At 41.1% G+C, this 16,422-nt stretch overlaps 1 protein-coding gene across 1 annotated transcript in view; it reads left to right on the top strand.

Moving 5' to 3' along the window:
• LOC128660601 (succinate dehydrogenase [ubiquinone] flavoprotein subunit B, mitochondrial) overlaps nucleotides 1-16,422 on the top strand; it is a 412,312-nt gene that overhangs the window by 54,569 nt on the left and 341,321 nt on the right. The window contains exon 3 of the mRNA XM_053714527.1: nucleotides 11,155-11,316. Coding sequence (XP_053570502.1) covers nucleotides 11,155-11,316 — 162 coding nt within the window. The remainder of the gene's footprint in view (nucleotides 1-11,154; nucleotides 11,317-16,422) is intronic.

Here is a 16,422-nt window from a genome sequence, read left to right as displayed (position 1 = left end):
CTTAAACAAAGTTAAAATGAGTACTAAAAAGATATTCCATCAACAACAGCCATTTAGAGTTTTTGCAAGGGCTGGAATAGGCCGAGACCAATTTTCCAGCTGCTCTAATACCATCTGCAGGTCTCATTTCCACAATTCCTCCATGCCCTCCTCCTCCCATTCAAATTTCTTCCCTTCGAGATCAAGACAAACCTTCAACAGACCCTTCAGGTCAGAGCCAACAGAAGGTTATTTCAAGGTAAGTTTAAACATCTTTCTTCTCACTCATTCTTCCCACACAAGAATAGGAAGCAGATTATCTTTATGCATAAGAGAATGGCAAAAAATAACCTCAGATCCCTGGGTTTTACAAACTGTTTCAGGCCTAACTTAGAATTTCTAACCACTCTATTCCAACCTTAGCTTCCCAATACCATACAATTTTCCTTTTCAGATCAGATTCTTCTAGACTCTGAAATAACAGAGTTATTCTTAAAAGATGCAATACAACCAGCCATAGATCCCACAGACTCTTTTATAAGCAATATGTTTCTGGTAAAAAAGAAAGAGGGGACTTTCCGTCCTGTAATAAACCTAAAAGACAACTATATTATTTTCTCAATTACAATCATTTCAAAATGGAGGGTATCCACCTCTTGAGAGACAGCCTCTACAATTTAGACTGGTTAGTAAGATTAGATTTAAGTTACCCATCTTACTGTTCCAGTCCATCAAGATTTCAGAATTCTTTTTAGATTCTTTGGGAAAGAAAAATTATAGCAATTCACCTGTCTTCCATTTGGACTTTCCTCAGCCCTTGGGTCTTTACAAAACTCCTGAAACCCATTGTAGCATGGTTACAGAAGAGAGGAATTTGTCTAATAATCTATTTGGACTATATCCTTCTTATTCATCATTCTCCTTCTGTTCTCCAATTTCATCTATCTACCACTATTCTTCTTCTACAGAATTTAGGTTTGATCATGATCATAAACTTCAAAAAATCTTCTCTAGTTCCTTCTCAATCACTAACCTTTTTTTAGGTTTCAATATAAACACAGTATCCAGTACCTTAAAGGGACACTAAACCCAAAAAATGTCTTTCGTGATTCAGATAGAGCATGCAATTTTTAGCAACTTTCTAATTTACTACTATTATCAAATTTTCTTCATTCTCTTGCTATCTTTATTTGAAATGCAAGAATGTAAGTTTAGATGCCGGCCCATTTTTTGTAAACAACCTGGGTTGTTCTTGCTGATTGGTGGATAAATTCACCCACCAATAAACAAGTGCTGTCCATGGTCCTGAACCAAAAAAATAGCTTAGATACCTTCTTTCTCCTGTTAAGTGTGGTCAGTCCACGGGTCATCATTACTTCTGGGATATTAACTCCTCCCCAACAGGAAGTGCAAGAGGATCACCCAGCAGAGCTGCTATATAGCTCCTCCCCTCTACGTCACACCCAGTCATTCTCTTGCACCCAACTAATAGATAGGATGTGTGAGAGGACTGTGGTGATTATACTTAGTTTTATACCTTCAATCAAAAGTTTGTTATTTTATAACAGCACCGGAGTGTGTTGTTTGTTCTCTGGTAGAATTTGAAGAAGAATCTACCTGAGTTTTTTGTATGATTTTAGCCGGCGTAGTTAAGATCATATTGCTGTTCTCGGCCATCTGAGGAGTGAGGTAAACTTCAGATCAGGGGACAGCGGGCAGGTTAACCTGCAAAGAGGTATGTAGCAGCATATTATTTTCTGACAATGGAATTGACTGAGAAAATTCTGCCATACCGATATAATGTAAGTTCAGCCTTAAATGCAGTAGTAGCAACTGGTATCAGGCTGTCATGTATGTATATTTACACTTCAGTATTCTGGGGAATGGCACTTCACTGGGATTATACTGTATGCATACGACTTTAGCCTAATTTGCAGGGACTAGCAACAGGCTTTCTAATGACATTTCATTATTTGATGTTAAACGTTTTTGCTGGCATGTTAAATCGTTTAATTATCTGAGGTACTGGGTGAAAAATTGTTTTGGGCACTGTTTTTTTCCACTTGGCAGTCGTTTTTATTTCATTTATGACAGTTTACTGATCTCCCTCACTGTTGTGTGTGAGGGGGAGGGGTCTATTTTGGCGCTTTTGCTACGCATCTGAAAATTCAGTCAGAAGATTCTTGTCTTCCCTGCATGATCCGGTTCGTCTCTACAGAGCTCAGGGGTCTTCAGAGCTGTGAGATTGTTATTGACTGTGATTAAAAACGTTTATTTTCTGCACTTTTTTTCTGCTATTCAGGGTTAGTTATCCATTGCTAATGGGGGCAATCCTTTGCTAAAATTGTGTTTTTACCGGAAAGAATTGATGTTATAGTTTCTCAACTGTCTTAACTTTTTTTCTGTGCTTCTTAAAGGCACAGTGCGTTTGCATATTATTTGAAAATTGCTTTGAAAAGTATTTCCAAGTTGCTAGTTTAATTGCTGGTGTGTTTAAACATGTCTGACTCAGAGGAATATCTCTGTGCTATATGTGCTAAAGCCAAAGTGGAGCCCAATAGAAATTTATGTACTAATTGCATTGATGCTACTTTAAATAAAAGTCAATCTGTACAAATTGAACATCATTCACCTAACAACGAGGGGAGAGTTATGCCGACTAACTCGCCTCACGTGTCAGTACCTGCACCTCCCGCTCAGGAGGTGCGTGATTTTGTAGCGCCAAGTACATCAGGGCGGCCATTACAAATCACATTACAGGATATGGCTAATGTTATGACTGAAGTTTTGGCTAAATTACCAGAACTTAGAGGTAAGCGTGATCACTCTGGGGTGAGAACAGAGTGCGCTGTTGATAATAGGGCCATGTCTGATACTGCGTCACAGTATGCTGAACATGAGGACGGAGAGCTTCAATCTGCAGGTGACGGTTCTGATCCCAATAGAATGGATTCAGACATTTCTAATTTTAAGTTTAAAATTGAAAACCTCCGTGTACTGTTAGGGGAGGTATTAGCAGCTCTGAATGATTGTAACACAGTTGCAATCCCAGAGAAATTATGTAGGCTGGATAGATACTATGCGGTACCGGCGAGTACTGACGTATTTCCTATACCTAAGAGGCTTACAGAGATAATTACTAAGGAGTGGGATAGGCCCGGTGTACCCTTTTCCCCCCCTCCTGTGTTTAGAAAAATGTTTCCAATAGACGCCACCACACGGGACTTATGGCAGACGGTCCCTAAGGTGGAGGGAGCGGTTTCTACTCTGGCTAAGCGTACCACTATCCCGGTGGAGGATAGCTGTGCCTTTTCAGATCCAATGGATAAAAAATTAGAGGGTTACCTTAAGAAAATGTTTGTTCAACAAGGTTTTATATTGCAACCCCTTGCATGTATTGCGTCTGTTACGGCCGCGGCCGCTTTTTGGTCCGAGTCCCTGGAAGAGACTTGACTCAATAACTATAGATGAGATTTCAAACAAGCTTAAGACACTTAAGCTAGCTAATTCATTTATTTCGGATGCCGTAGTACATTTAACTAAACTAACGGCTAAGAATTCCGTATTCGCCATTCAGGCACGCAGAGCACTGTGGCTAAAATCCTGGTCAGCTGATGTTACTTCTAAATCTAAATTACTTAACATACCTTTCAAGGGGCAGACCTTATTCGGGCCCGGTTTGAAAGAAATTATCGCTGACATTACAGGAGGTAAAGGCCATGCCCTGCCTCAAGACAGAGCCAAACCTAAGGCTAGACAGTCTAATTTTCGTTCCTTTCGTAATTTCAAGGCAGGAGCAACATCAACTTCCTCTGTACCAAAACAGGAAGGAGCTGTTGCTCGCTACAGACAAGGCTGGAGACCTAACCAGTCCTGGAACAAGGGCAAGCAGGCCAGGAAACCTGCTGCTGCCCCTAAGACAGCATGAATTGAGGGCCCCCGATCCGGGAACGGATCTAGTGGGGGGCAGACTTTCCCTCTTCGCCCAGGCTTGGGCAAGAGATGTTCAGGATCCCTGGGCGTTAGAGATCATATCTCAGGGATATCTTCTGGACTTCAAATCCTCTCCCCCAAAAGGGAGATTTCATCTGTCAAGGTTGTCAACAAACCAAATAAAGAAAGAGGCGTTTCTACGCTGTGTATAAGATCTTTTACTAATGGGAGTAATCCATCCGGTTCCGCGGTCGGAACACGGACAGGGGTTTTACTCAAATCTGTTTGTGGTTCCCAAAAAAGAGGGAACCTTCAGGCCAATCTTGGGTTTAAAGATCCTAAACAAATTCCTAAGAGTTCCATCGTTCAAAATGGAAACTATTCGGACAATCCTATACATGATCCAAAAGGGTCAGTACATGACCACAGTGGATTTAAAGGATGCTTACCTTCACATACCGATTCACAAGGATCATTACCGGTATCTAAGGTTTGCCTTCCTAGACAGGCATTACCAGTTTGTAGCTCTTTCATTCGGATTGGCTACGGCTCCAAGAATCTTCACAAAGGTTCTGGGTGCTCTTCTGGCGGTATTAAGACCGCAAGGAATTTCGGTAGCTCCGTACCTAGACGACATTCTGATTCAAGCTTCAAGCTTTCAAACTGCCAAGTCTCATACAGAGTTAGTACTGGCATTTCTAAGGTCGCATGGATGGAAGGTGAACGAAAAGAAGAGTTCTCTCTTTCCACTCACAAGAGTTCCCTTCTTGGGGACTCTTATAGATTCTGTAGAAATGAAGATCTACCTGACAGAAGACAGGTTAACAAAGCTTCAAAATGCATGCCGTGTCCTTCATTCCATTCAACACCCGTCAGTGGCTCAATGCATGGAGGTGATCGGCTTAATGGTAGCGGCAATGGACATAGTACCCTTTGCACGCCTACATCTCAGACCGCTGCAATTGTGCATGCTAAGTCAGTGGAATGGGGATTACTCAGACTTGTCCCCTACTCTGAATCTGGATCAGGAGACCAGAAATTCTCTTCTATGGTGGCTTTCTCGGCCACATCTGTCCAGGGGGATGCCATTCAGCAGACCAGATTGGTCAATTGTAACAACAGACGCCAGCCTACTAGGTTGGGGCGCTGTCTGGAATTCTCTGAAGGCTCAGGGTCCATGGACTCAGGAGGAGAGTCTCCTGCCAATAAACATTCTGGAATTGAGAGCAGTTCTCAATGCCCTTCTGGCTTGGCCCCAGTTAACAACTCGGGGGTTCATCAGGTTTCAGTCGGACAACGTCACGACTGTAGCTTACATCAACCATCAAGGAGGGACAAGAAGCTCCCTAGCAATGATGGAAGTATCAAAGATAATTCGCTGGGCAGAGTCTCACTCTTGCCACCTGTCAGCAATCCACATCCCGGGAGTGGAGAACTGGGAGGCGGATTTCCTAAGTCGTCAGACTTTTCATCCGGGGGAGTGGGAACTTCATCCGGAGGTCTTTGCCCAAATACTTCGACGTTGGGGCAAACCAGAGATAGATCTCATGGCTTCTCGACAGAACGCCAAGCTTCCTTGTTACAGGTCCAGATCCAGGGATCCGGGAGCGGTTCTGATAGACGCTTTGACAGCACCTTGGACCTTCGGGATGGCTTATGTGTTTCCACCCTTCCCGATGCTTCCTCGATTGATTGCCAGAATCAAACAGGAGAGAGCATCGGTGATTCTAATAGCGCCTGCGTGGCCACGCAGGACTTGGTATGCAGATCTAGTGGACATGTCATCCTGTCCACCTTGGTCTCTGCCTCTGAGACAGGACCTTCTGATCCAGGGTCCTTTCAAACATCAAAATCTAATTTCTCTGAAGCTGACTGCTTGGAAATTGAACGCTTGATTTTATCAAAACGTGGTTTTTCCGAGTCAGTAATTGATACCTTAATACAGGCTAGGAAGCCTGTTACCAGAAAAATTTACCATAAAATATGGCGTAAATACTTATATTGGTGCGAATCCAAGAGTTACTCATGGAGTAAGGTTAGGATTCCTAGGATATTGTCTTTTCTACAAGAAGGTTTAGAAAAGGGTTTATCTGCTAGTTCCTTAAAGGGACAGATTTCAGCTCTGTCCATTCTTTTACACAAACGTTTGTCAGAGGTTCCGGACGTTCAAGCTTTTTGTCAGGCTTTGGCTAGGATCAAGCCTGTGTTTAAAACTGTTGCTCCACCATGGAGTTTGAACTTAGTTCTTAATGTTTTACAGGGTGTTCCGTTTGAACCCCTTCATTCCATTGATATCAAGCTGTTATCTTGGAAAGTTCTGTTTTTAATGGCTATTTCCTCAGCTCGAAGAGTCTCTGAGTTATCTGCCTTACATTGTGATTCTCCTTATCTGATTTTTCATTCAGACAAGGTAGTTCTGCGTACTAAACCTGGGTTCTTACCTAAGGTGGTCACTAACAGGAATATCAATCAAGAGATTGTTGTTCCATCTTTGTGTCCTAATCCTTCTTCGAAGAAGGAACGTCTTCTACATAATCTAGATGTAGTCCGTGCCCTGAAATTTTATCTACAGGCAACTAAGGATTTTCGTCAAACGTCTTCCCTGTTTGTCGTTTATTCTGGTCAGAGGAGAGGTCAAAAAGCTTCGGCTACCTCTCTCTCTTTTTGGCTTCGTAGCATAATACGTTTAGCCTATGAGACTGCTGGACAGCAGCCTCCTGAAAGAATTACAGCTCATTCTACTAGAGCTGTGGCTTCCACTTGGGCCTTTAAGAACGAGGCCTCTGTTGAACAGATTTGCAAGGCTGCAACTTGGTCTTCTCTTCATACTTTTTCCAAATTTTACAAATTTGACACTTTTGCTTCTTCGGAGGTTGTTTTTGGGAGAAAGGTTCTTCAGGCAGTGGTTCCTTCCGTATAAAGAGCCTGCCTGTCCCTCCCGTCATCCGTGTACTTTAGCTTTGGTATTGGTATCCCAGAAGTAATGATGACCCGTGGACTGACCACACTTAACAGGAGAAAACAAAATTTATGCTTACCTGATAAATTCCTTTCTCCTGTAGTGTGGTCAGTCCACGGCCCGCCATGTTTTTATGGCAGGTCAAAATTTTTAAATTATACTCCAGTCACCACTGCACCTTTTGGCTTCTCCTTTCTCGTTGGTTCTCGGTCGAATGACTGGGTGTGACGTAGAGGGGAGGAGCTATATAGCAGCTCTGCTGGGTGATCCTCTTGCACTTCCTGTTGGGGAGGAGTTAATATCCCAGAAGTAATGATGACCCGTGGACTGACCACACTACAGGAGAAAGGAATTTATCAGGTAAGCATAAATTTTGTTTTTTCAAATAAAGATAGCAAGAGAATGAATACAAATTGATAATAGGAGTAAATTAGAAAGTTTCTTAAAATTACATGCTCTATCTGAATCATGAAAGAAAAAATTTGGGTTCAGTGTCCCTTTAAATCTACCTTTGGAGGATCAATAGGGAAATTTCCTGTGCTATCAAGAAACAATTGTTTCCTCTTTGTTTCCTTGCCAGAATAATTTGACTTCTTTCATCATCTATTCAAGCAATTTTTCCTGCCCCTCTGCACTACAGAGCTTTACAGAGACTGAAAATGTCATACCTTCGAAAAGGTTTCTCCTATCAACATCCTATTTCTCTAACAGAAGAAGCTTTGGAGGAACTCAGTTGGTGGTTTCTCAGCATAGAGGCCTGGGATGGCAGAGCCATTTTTGGCAGTTCACCAGATGTCATTATAGAATCTGATTCAAGCAGATTGGGGAGCGAGATGCGGCTCTCTAGTTACAGGAGGGAAATGGTCTCTGTCAGAGAAACAACTACATATCAACTGGCTGGAGCTTTTGCAGTCAAGAGTTTCGTCAAACAAAGTCTGCCTATTACTATTCTTTTATGCATGGACAACATTTCTGCTGTGCGTTATATCAATTGTCTTGGAGGAACCAGTTCCAAAATTTTATCAAATTTAACAAAGAATTTTATTCATCTTTGTCTATCTCAGATCATTTCTTTGTATGCAGAATACATTCAAGGTCTTTACAATCAAGTCGCAGGCTGGGGTTCCAGATAGTTGGCAGCGACTGGAAGCTCAACCCTCTTCTCTTTCAGGAGATTAAGAAATTTAGGGGTCCCTTCTGGATAGACCTTTTTGCTTCTCGTTTGAATTTCCAGATACGTCCCTTCTTCAGCTGGAGACAAGACCCAGAAGCATTAGCCATCAATGCCTTTCACCATGGCCTGCTCAGGGAGCTTACACGTTCTCCCCCCCCCCCCTTTTCGATTATTCTGCAGACATTTTTATTTGTCAGGAAACACCAGATATAGATAACAATCATTGCTCCCTTCTAGACAACTCAGATTTGCTACCCCTATCTCCTAGAAATGTATTTTCTTCCCCCCATTATTTTCCCAATTAAACCAGACCTTATATCAAACCCCAACGAACAGTTTAACGATCTAGTTCTCCAAGGCAATCTTCAACTAATTGCTTGGTCGATTTCAGGGGATCTTGGTCTACTGAAGGACTTTCAGAGAAAGCTAAACTTCTCTTTCAAAACTCATAGGCTCCTGGAACCAGAAAATGTTATATATCCGCCTGGCTTAAATGGTCTAGCTGGTGCAACATCAGAAACTTGGATCCGATTTCACCCCCTGTAATTCAAGTCATTAATTATCTATCCTGTTTATTTCACAAAGGCTTAGCTTACAGATCCATTAATGTAGCTAGATCGGCTATCTCGGCTGGGCATGATTACCTTCATAACCATCCTATTGGTCAAAATTCTTCTGTTTGTCTTTTACTAAAATTCATTAAATTTGAAAGACCTCCAACTTCTAGATATTCTTCCTTTTGGTATGTGGATTTGATAATCTCTTTTTTCCAAAATTGGCCAGACAATTCTAACTTGTCTCTGAAACAACTTAGTTCAAAACTTGCATTCCTTTTATGTTTATCTTTTAAAAGGGTTTCTGATATCAGAGCCATTGATCATGACTCTAAAAATGTTTTCTCCCCAAGTTGTGATTTTTTCTTTATCTCGAAGGACAAAAACTCTTTCTAGCTCTATTTTTTACCCCAATTTTCATGACCATCCAAAATTGTGTGTGTACTTTGTCTTAAAGAATACAAATCTAGGACTAAGCTTATTAGACATAGTTATTCCAAACAACTGTTAATTTCATATGCTGTCCCCCATTTACCCGTATCTTCCACTACTATTAGTAGATAGGTTAAGTGGATTATGGCTCAAGTTGGTGTTGATCATGTTTTTTCTGCACACTGTATTAGAGGAACCACAGCTTCTAAAGCTTTTTCCAAATCAGTCTTTCTCCAAGATTATTTTAAATGCTGCTGACTGGTCTTCTGATAATGTTTTTAAACAATTTTATTTTAAACCCATTAATACTATTTCTCACCAGTTGGTTTCATGTCCTTGTAATAAAATTCTGATTATCCTAGCTTAGTGAAGGAATAATCTAGATTTTATTAAAGAGACAGACGAGTATTTTCCTGCCGCTTATATTGTTTGTTTTTCCTCCCTTAAATAGTATGAGGTCTGTTTACTTATTTTATTTATTGTTTATACTTGTTTCTTAAAGGGCCATAATACCCAAATGTTTAAACACTTGAAAGTGATGCAGCATAGCTGTAAAACGCTGATTAGAAAATATCACCTGAACATCTCTATGTAAAAAAGAAAGATATTTTACCTCAAAAGTTCCTCAGTAGCCACCTCCCATTGTAAAGGATTTCTAAGCAGCATTTTAGTGTGTTTGTCCTGGGACATCTGAAGGGACTAGCATCGTGCACTCTCATATTATTTCACCAATCAGGTAAAGGAAGCTTACTATGAAATCTCATGAGAGTTAAGTCAAATCTCATGAGATCACAGTAAGAGTTCATGACCTCAGCACTGCTGATGCTGATTGGCTGCTGTTCATTTCTTCATTTTTTTAATTTTTTTTACCTGCAGCTGGGAGCAGCTGAGTATAACTTTTTACACAGAACTTACTCTGCTGAGCTGAGGAAATTGTGAGGTAAAATATCTTCCTTTTTTACATAGAGATGCTCAGGTGATATTTTCCTGTCAGCTTTTTACAGTTATACTGCATCAGTTTCAAGTGATTTAGCATATGAGTATTATGTCCCTTTAACTACTTTTTAAAAATATTTTTTTCTTTAGCGACAACTCCTGCAATTACAGGGCTCTAAATCTTTCTACAACCAAGTTCAGGTTTACTATTAATCTGTTGAGAGAGATTGTTCCAGTTCTACAATCCAAAACTTCTGCAAGTGCCTTTAAGAAGAATAGACCTCTTCTATCAAGTATTTTTCCAGTTCCAGTCTTGTTTGGACTTTGTTTATCTTTTTTTGGACTTTGCCTTTTTCTCGTTTATAAAAATTTCTTCACATTCTTCCACATCAAAGATAAGAGGAGGAGATTCTACTTGTTGGTCATTACATTATATGGTTATTGGGTCTCTTCTGATTGGTCCCTTTTGGTCTCTACTTTCTCAGGCTGTATTCTAATTGGTCTCTGTAGTTTACTCTTTGTTTTCTATGATGTTTTAAATGTGTACATATATTTTTTTCTTTAAATTACTGTGTGAGCAGTAAAGGAAAAATTATTAGCAAAATACTTGTCTCTGTCTCTTTAATAAAATCTAGATTATTCCTTCACTAACATAGGATAATCCGAATTATAATGTATCTTAAATAGAAAACAATTGTTCGATTTTTTTTTTCTCAAAAAGCATTTTATTTAAAAAAATCCTATTTTAAAAATCTAATTTAAATGAAAAAAAAAATCAGATTTCTTTTATTAAAAAAAAAAAAAGCAAAACATTGATTTTTATTCATCATGATGGCTACTAATGTACAAGTGCAGCCCAATTTTCTGGGTATGTTAGATGTGTGATAGATATTTTTGATAAATATAGCAGAACACCTTTTAGTAAAATATATGGTTTAGGAATTTTTTTTTATGATATACTGTAGCTATAGCTAATTTTTAATGGGTTATGTGGATATCAGTGCTCATTGTTTTCAAATTAAATATACTATATATTTGTTTCTACTTTAAGCATTATTTAGTAATTCTAGTTACAACCTCTTAACCATATTCATGACTGGTATCTCACAGCCATATTCCATGTATGTGAAAACTGAACCAAAACACACCCGAACCTGTCTTGAAACCTTTTATTTTCACTGTTCTAGATTTCTACTCAGTATCCTGTAGTAGACCATGAATTTGATGCTGTGGTGGTTGGTGCAGGGGGTGCAGGATTAAGAGCTGCCTTTGGTTTATCTGAAGCAGGTTTCAACACAGCATGTATCACCAAGCTGTTTCCTACCAGATCTCACACTGTTGCAGCCCAGGTAAGGATTTGCTTGGGGTTTACAATCTTAAAATATTAAAGATACTGTAAACTCTTAAAAAGTTTGTCATGCATATCGATGAGCATTATTTAAACCTTTTAACCTTTTTATGCAAAAAATATTGTCAGCTGTTTATTTTGACTTTGAAGTTAACAGAAAGTGCTTGACTGTGTACAGAACACCCACTGCTCATTTGGTGGGCTATGATACACCTCACAAACATTAAAAATATATATATTTTCTCAGTAAAGAGACAATGTTTTCTCTAACATTGGTGTGTCCGGTCCACGGCGTCATCCATTACTTGTGGGATATTCTCCTCCCCTACAGGGAAAGGCAAGGAGAGCACACAGCAAGAGCTGTCCATATAGCTCCCCCTCTGGCTCCGCACCCCAGTCATTCTCCTTGCCGCTCTGAACAAGTAGCATCTCCACGGGGATGGTGAGGAGTTTGTGGTGTTAGTTGTAGTTTTTTATTTCTTCTATCAAGAGTTTGTTATTTTAAAATAGTGCTGGTATGTACTATTTACTCTGAAACAGAAAGAGATGAAGAGTTCTGTTTAAAAGAGGAGTATGATTTTAGCAGCAGTAACTAAAATCGATTGCTGTTCCCACACAGGACTGTTGAGATGAGAGAACTTCAGTTGGGGGGAACAGTTTGCAGACTTTTCTGCTCAAGGTATGACTAGCCATTTTCTAACAAGACTGTGTAATGCTGGAAGGCTGTCATTTTTCCCTCATGGGGATCGGTAAGCCATTTTCTTAGACTTAGAAAGAATAAAGGGCTTATTATGGGCTATTAACTGGTGGACACTCTTAAGGGCTAAATCGATTGCTTATTTAAGTTTTTATTTAAAGTTTGAAGTGGATTTCACACTTTTATTATTTGGGGAACGTTTTTTATCGCCAGGCACTAGTTAAGACACCTTCCCAGTCAGGAAGGGCCTTTCACTGTATTAGGCAGAGCCTCATTTTCGCGCCATTTTTTGCACAGTTTCTTTTAAGTACAGTGCATGCAGATGCATGTGAGTGGGTCTGGTGTCCACTGAAAAAGTTCCTAGAAGGCTTGAAATACCCCCCTGGAATAGTTGAAGTCACAACAAAGGCTGTGGCTGGGACTGTAGTGGGGTTAAAATTGCAAACGGCTCCGGTTTCCACATTTTAAGGGTTAACAGCTTGAAAATTGGGGTGCAATACGTTGAATGCATTAAGACACTGTGGTGAAAATTTGGTAAAGATTGGATAATTCCTTCATAGTTTTTCACATATTCAGTAATAAAGTGTGCCCTGTTTAACATTTAAAGAGACAGTAACGGTTTTGTTTTAAAACGGTTTTTGTACTTTATTAACTAGTTTAAGCCTGTTTAACATGTCTGTACCTTCTGATAGATCATGTGCTGTATGTATGGAAGCCAATGTGGTTCCCCCTTCAAATATATGTGATAATTGTGCCATAGCGTCCAAACACAGTAAGGACAGTATTGTCACAAATAGTAAGGTTGCCCAGGATGATTCCTCAGATGAAGGAAGTAGAGATAGTTCTACATCTTCTCCTTCTGTGTCTATACCAGTTATGCCCGCGCAGGCGACCCCTAGTACTTCTAGCGCGCCAATGCTTGTTACTATGCAACAATTGACGGCAGTAATGGATAACTCCATAGCTAATATTTTATCCAAAATGCCAGCATTTCAGAGAAAGCGCGATTGCTCTGTTTTAAACACTGTAGAGCAGGAGGGCGCTGATGATAATTTTTCTGTCATACCCTCACACCAATCTGAAGTGGCAGTGAGGGAGGGTTTCTCAGATGGAGAAATTTCTGATACAGGAAGAATTTCTCAGCAGGCAGAACCTGATGTTGTGACATTTAAATTTAAATCAGAGCATCTCCGCGCATTACTTAAGGAGGTGCTATCTACTCTGGATGATTGTGACAATCTGGTCATCCCAGAAAACTTGTGCAAGATGGACAAGTTCCTAGAGGTCCCGGTGCACCCTGATGCCTTTCCGATACCTAAACGGGTGGCGGACATAGTGAATAAGGAGTGGGAGAAGCCAGGCATACCTTTTGTCCCTCCTCCTATATTTAAGAAATTGTTCCCTATGGTCGACCCCAGGAAGGACATATGGCAAACAGTCCCTAAGGTCGAGGGGGCGGTTTCTACACTAGCCAAACTCACGACCATTCCCATTGAGGACAATTGTGTTTTCAAAGATCCTATGGATAAAAAATTGGAGGGTTTGCTTAAAAAGATTTTTGTACAGCAAGGTTACCTCCTTCAACCTATTTTGTGCATTATTCCTGTCACTACAGCGGCGTGGTTCTGGTTCGAGGAACTGGAAAAGTCGCTCAGTAGGGAGACTCCGTATGAGGAAGTCATGGACAGAATTCACGCACTTAAGTTAGCTAATTCCTTTATTTTAGACGCCGCTTTGCAGTTAGCGAGATTAGCGGCGAAAAATTCAGGGTTTGCAATTGTGGCGCGCAGAGCGCTCTGGCTAAAGTCTTGGTCGGCGGATGTATCTTCCAAGACAAAATTGCTTAATATCCCTTTCAAAGGTAAGACCCTTTTTGGGCCAGAATTGAAAGAAATTATTTCAGACATCACTGGGGGAAATGGCCATGCCCTCCCACAGGATAGGACTTTCAAGGCTAAGAATAAGTCCAATTTTCGTTCCTTTCGCAATTTCAGGAACGGACCGGCTTCTAACTCGCCAGCCTCTAGACAAGAGGGTAACGCTTCCCAGACTAAACCAGCTTGGAAACCAATGCAAGGCTGGAATAAGGGTAAACAGGCCAAGAAGCCTGCTGCTGCTACCAAGACAGCATGAAGGGGTAGCCCCCGATCCGGGACGGATCTAGTAGGGGACAGACTCTCTCTCTTTGCTCAGGCTTGGGCAAGGAATGTTCAGGATCCCTGGACACTAGAAATAGTCTCTCAGGGTTATCTTCTAGAATTCAAGGAACTACCCACAAGGGGAAGGTTCCACATTTCTCACTTATCTTCAAACCAAATAAGTAGACAGGCATTCTTACATTGTGTAGAAGACCTGTTAAAGATGGGAGTGATACACCCAGTTCCAACTGTGGAACAAGGTCAGGGGTTTTTACTCAAATCTGTTTGTAGTTCCCAAAGAAGAGGGAACTTTCAGACCAATTCTGGATTTAAAAATTCTAAACAAATTTCTCAGAGTTCCATCGTTCAAAATGGAAACCATTCGAACAATTTTACCTACAATCCAGGAGGGTCAATATATGACTACCGTGGATTTAAAGGATGCGTATCTACATATTCCTATCCACAAAGATCATCATCAGTTCCTAAGGTTCGCCTTTCTGGACAAACATTATCAGTTCGTGGCTCTCCCATTCGGACTAGCCACTGCTCCCAGAATTTTCACAAAGGTGCTCGGGTCCCTTCTAGCGGTTCTAAGACCAAGGGGCATTGCAGTGGCACCTTATCTGGATGACATTCTAATTCAAGCGTTGTCTCTTTCCAAGGCAAAGGCTCATACAGACATTGTTCTAGCCTCAGATCTCACGGGTGGAAGGTGAACGTAGAAAAGAGTTCCCTGTCTCCGTCGACAAGAGTTCCCTTTTTGGGAACAATAATAGATTCTTTTGAAATGAAGATCTTCCTGACAGAAGTCAGAAAGTCAAAGCTTCTAAACGCTTGTCAAGTTCTTCTCTCTATTCTGCAGCCTTCCATAGCTCAGTGCATGGAAGTAGTAGGGTTGATGGTTGCAGCAATGGACATAGTTCCTTTTGCTCGAATTCATCTAAGACCATTACAACTGTGCATGCTCCAGTTGACAGGATCACCTGTCTCAGGGAATGAGTTTCTGCAGACCAAAGTGGGTCATTGTCACGACCGACGCCAGTCTATCAGGCTGGGGCGCGGTCTGGGATTCCCTGAAAACTCAGGGTTTATGGTCTCGGGAAGAGTCTCTTCTCCCGATCAACATCCTGGAACTGAGAGCGATATTCAATGCTCTCCGGGCTTGGCCTCATCTAGCGAAGGCCGGATACATAAGATTCCAGTCAGATAACATGACGACTGTAGCTTACATCAACCATCAGGGAGGAACAAGGAGTTCCTTGGCGATGAGAGAGGTATCCAAGATCATCAAATGGGCGGAGGATCACTCCTGCCACCTATCTGCAATCCACATCCCAGGAGTAGACAACTGGGAGGCGGATTATCTGAGTCATCAGATTTTCTATCCGGGGGAGTGGGAACTCCACCCGGAGGTGTTTGCCCAGTTGACTCAATTATGGGGCATTCCAGACATGGATCTGATGGCGTCTCGTCAGAACTTCAAGGTTCCTTGCTACGGGTCCAGATCCAGGGATCCCAAGGCCACTCTAGTGGATGCATTAGTGGCGCCTTCAACCTAGCTTATGCGTTTCCACCGTTCCCTCTCCTTCCCAGGCTTGTAGCCAGGATCAGACAGGAGAAGGCCTCGGTGATTCTGATAGCTCCTGCGTGGCCGCGCAGGACTTGGTATGCAGACCTGGTGAATATGTCATTGGCTCCACCATGGAAGCTACCTTTGAGACAGGATCTTCTAGTACAAGGTCCATTCGAACATCCAAATCTAATTTCTCTGCAGCTGACTGCTTGGAAATTGAACGTTTGATTTTATCCAAGCGTGGGTTTTCAGATTCAGTGATAGATCCAGAAAACCTGTGTCTAGAAAGATTTACCATAAAATATGGAAAAGATATATCTGTTGGTGTGAATCCAAGGGATTCTCCTGGAGTAAGAATAAAATTCCTAAGATCCTCTCCTTTCTCCAAGAAGGTTTGGATAAGGGATTGTCAGCGAGTTCTCTAAAAGGACAGATTTCTGCTTTATCTGTCTTGTTATAGAAACGACTGGCAGCTGTGCCAGAGGTACAAGCTTTTGTACAGGCTTTGGTCAGAATCAAACCTGTTTACAGACCCTTGACTCCTCCTTGGAGTCTAAATTTAGTTCTTTCAGTTCTTTCAGGGGGTTCCGTTTGAACCCTTTCATTCCATAGATATCAAGTTGCTATCTTGGAAAGTTCTGTTTTTGGTTGCTATTTCTTCTGCTAGAAGAGTTTCTGGATTATCTGCTTTGCAGT

This window comes from Bombina bombina, chromosome 5 (genome assembly GCF_027579735.1).
Source record: "Bombina bombina isolate aBomBom1 chromosome 5, aBomBom1.pri, whole genome shotgun sequence".
Classification (NCBI taxonomy): domain Eukaryota; kingdom Metazoa; phylum Chordata; class Amphibia; order Anura; family Bombinatoridae; genus Bombina; species Bombina bombina.
Note: the sequence above shows the minus strand (reverse complement) of the source record. Positions and strands in the feature narration are given on the sequence as shown.